The sequence below is a fragment of the Carlito syrichta genome, unplaced genomic scaffold (assembly GCF_000164805.1).
Source record: "Carlito syrichta isolate Samal-C Ts95f unplaced genomic scaffold, Tarsius_syrichta-2.0.1 Scaffold307331, whole genome shotgun sequence".
Lineage (NCBI taxonomy): Eukaryota > Metazoa > Chordata > Mammalia > Primates > Tarsiidae > Carlito > Carlito syrichta.
In genome coordinates this window covers 922,479-925,532 of record NW_007251427.1, presented here as the reverse complement: position 1 = coordinate 925,532, position 3,054 = coordinate 922,479, and the positions used below count along the sequence as shown (strand labels likewise).

The 3,054-nt window shown below is 44.1% G+C and overlaps 1 protein-coding gene across 1 annotated transcript in view; it reads right to left on the bottom strand.

Moving 5' to 3' along the window:
* The window catches only part of AKIRIN1 (akirin 1), a 14,850-nt gene that overhangs the window by 11,289 nt on the left and 507 nt on the right, over positions 1–3,054 (bottom strand). The window contains exon 2 of the mRNA XM_008064422.2: positions 2,913–3,054. Coding sequence (XP_008062613.1) covers positions 2,913–3,054 — 142 coding nt within the window. The remainder of the gene's footprint in view (positions 1–2,912) is intronic.

Genomic DNA, 3,054 nt, shown 5'->3' with positions numbered 1-3,054 from the left:
ATGAGGTCTCGCCTGCCCAGGCGGGTCTCAAACCCGCGGTCTCAGGCAATCCACTCACCTAAGCCTCCCAAAGGCGCGGGATTACAGGCTGAGCCACCGAGCCCAGCTGGAAACAGGTTTTTTAAAAAAATTAAAATGCAAACCTCTTTTTAACAGTGGATGATAATTTTAATCCTTGCCTCCCACTACTATATGAGGTTGTGCTTCCAGGTTATATCAGGCTAAGACACCCTCAAAACTCTACAGTGGCTCCTTGCTACTAATCCAATGTCTTTCAATTTATTTTCAATGTCCCAATTTATTTTCCCATTTCCACCTTCCACTACAATCCAGTTATATTAAATTATTCTCTCCTTAATTTGTGGGTTTTCTGATATCTGCTCTAGCAGTTTCTCTGGGACTGAAATGTGCTGCCTTCCAAACATTATTCAAGACTCCCCTAAAATGCTACCTCAACCCAGAAGTTATTCACCAACTCTCAAGTCATAATTTATTAACTGCTTTGCATCTGGTCTCATACTCTGTTTACAAGCATATCTCCCTGGGGTCAGCAAACCCCTTCCATGCCTGGTGTCCACCTAGTACCCAATACAATTTTTACAGATTTTATACAAATTTTATAATCTTTCCACAAGAAGTGCTATACAGATTGAATATCCCTCATTTCAAATGTGTGAGCAGAAGTGTTTTGGATTTTGGAATACTGGCATTATACCTACTAGCTGAACATCCCTCACCCCAAATTAGAAATGCTCCAATGAGTATTTCCTTTGAACGTTATGTTGGCACTCAAAAAGCATCAGGGCACCTCAGATTTTAGATTTTTGGATTACGGTTGCTCAACCTATTTCACGTATCTTTTTAAAAGTAAGGTGAAAGCTGTTTCTTGATCATTCTGAGTTTGCAACTCTTGAAATAACAACTGGGATGTTATAAGATGAAGTCACTAATTTCTAAACTCACTTTTTCATTAGTTGGCTTTATCCCTTCCATTTGTACAGCAACTAACACCGTCTCCATTCTTCCCTTTTAATGCAGAAGATATCTTTCACTTATGCCAAAGCATCAAATAATTAATCATTAATACTTTGTATTTCTTTCATGTCAGAACTATATTCCAGTAAGCATTAAGAAATATAAGTGATCAATCTTTACAAATATTTTATCTTACTTTATCATAAAAGACCAGAAAACTAATTTGCAAGATCTTTGCAAAAATTAGATTTTAAAATTAAAAGACAGTGGCCCCATTTTAGTACCCTGCCATACCCAGGTTTCCTAATCCATTCAACAATCATTTATTAAGCAATTGCTGTAGCGCGAATTACAACAGAATTAATCTAAAGGTTAGCATTGAAGAAATGAAGTATTTACATAAACCTACCACCTTATGCTTCTCAGCATATTTTTTGCAGCTATGTCAAGGGGTCCTCAAAAAAAGATAGGCAAGTAGTAACTCCATTTTGTAGAAGTGAGACCCAAAAAGATTACTGTCTTTGGGTATCTGCATGAGCCATGGAAGAAAAAAAAAAACACAAAAAAACACCTATCGCCCCGGCTTTTGAGGGCTCTTTATAAAAGAACTCTTGTAAACATTATTTCATTCAGTATATATAAGGTTATACAACATTGAGTGGTCAAGGAATTTAAAGTAGAACAGAGTTCTTTATGGGCAGGTCAGGTAATGGATAGGAGACTTGAAGAAATGACTCTACTGGGATTAGCAAATGGGAAAAACATCATGTATGCAGGCAGAACAGTGAATCTGGGGGGAAAGAGCTGAGGCACAGTCTGAATATATAAAAGACTGACTAGGTAAGATATGGTTACAGTTGATAAATCCTTTGAATTCCAGGATAAAGAGGTGAACACGAGTAAGGATATAAAGTTGAGAAGAGCTTAGCTGCAGGAATCTTGGTGTGAAGATGAGGGCCTGAACTATGCAGAGGAAGGAGGAAATGAAACCTAAAAGGCACTACTCACTGAAAAGAGGCGAAGAGAGAATATTAAAGTAATTCCAAGGTTTTGCAGAAGCTTGAGGAACAGAAAAACACACAAAGAAATGCCTTGCCCAAATCCATTTTTGAGACCTCCACTTTCCTGGGAGCCCCTCAAAACTGCAGAAAATTAATGATGATGCACTTTCCCCTCTACTCCTGCACTCGGATAGGCATCTTTACTGTAACACCAGCCCTTCCTTTTCCTTGGCCCAAGTGGACCTTATGGAAGCAAAGTGCCTCTGTTACCGATAGTCGAATTCTTGCTCCCAGAATCTCTGTATGTTGAAGAATTCTCAAATTCTAGCTAACGACCTACCGATTTCAAGCCATATATGGTACAAGACAATAGCCATACAATAAAGGAACATGGCCAGTCCCTTATAAATGGACAGGTTGAAATCGGATTCCATGACTCTTGCGGTGGCCTGTGGTTCCTAAAGACTTCTTGAAATCAGGTCTCCCTACAAGCTACAGTCAGAGCAGAAAAGCACGCACTCACGCCCCCTCCCAGTAACCCGCCCCCACCCCCTACCCCCACCAGGTCCGTGAGCAGAATCCAATTTTCTATGGCCCGCTGGATCTGCAGGGTGGCTTAGTGCAGGCGCAGGCAGCGGAGGCAGGAGGGGCGTCGGGGACGGGGGAAGGTTCCTGAGCGGCGAGGGGTATTCCCATCTTCCTCTGGGTGCCCACCCCCCCAGCTCCAGGAAAACCGAAAACCAACACTAAGGCCCCACTACTCCTCCCGGATGTCTCCCATCCCCGGAAGGAACCAGGCCCAGCGGCACCCCAGTTCCCTTTTCTCAAGGCAAAGAAGGGGTCCGTGGGTGAACTGGCCTGGTGCTCACAACCCCCAACCCCCCAAAAAAATGTCGGGGCCTGGCTTCCTGCCAAGCCCGCAGCAGCGTAGGTTACCCGGGGTTGGAAGGCGCCGCTCGCCGCCGGGCGGAGCCGACTGCTGCAGAGTCGGCGGTGGGGTCAGCGTCTGAAGCGAAGGCGGCGGCGGCTCGGCGTCCGGGGGCCTGAGGCCCGGAGTGGGGCCGGGCAGAGGGGCGCA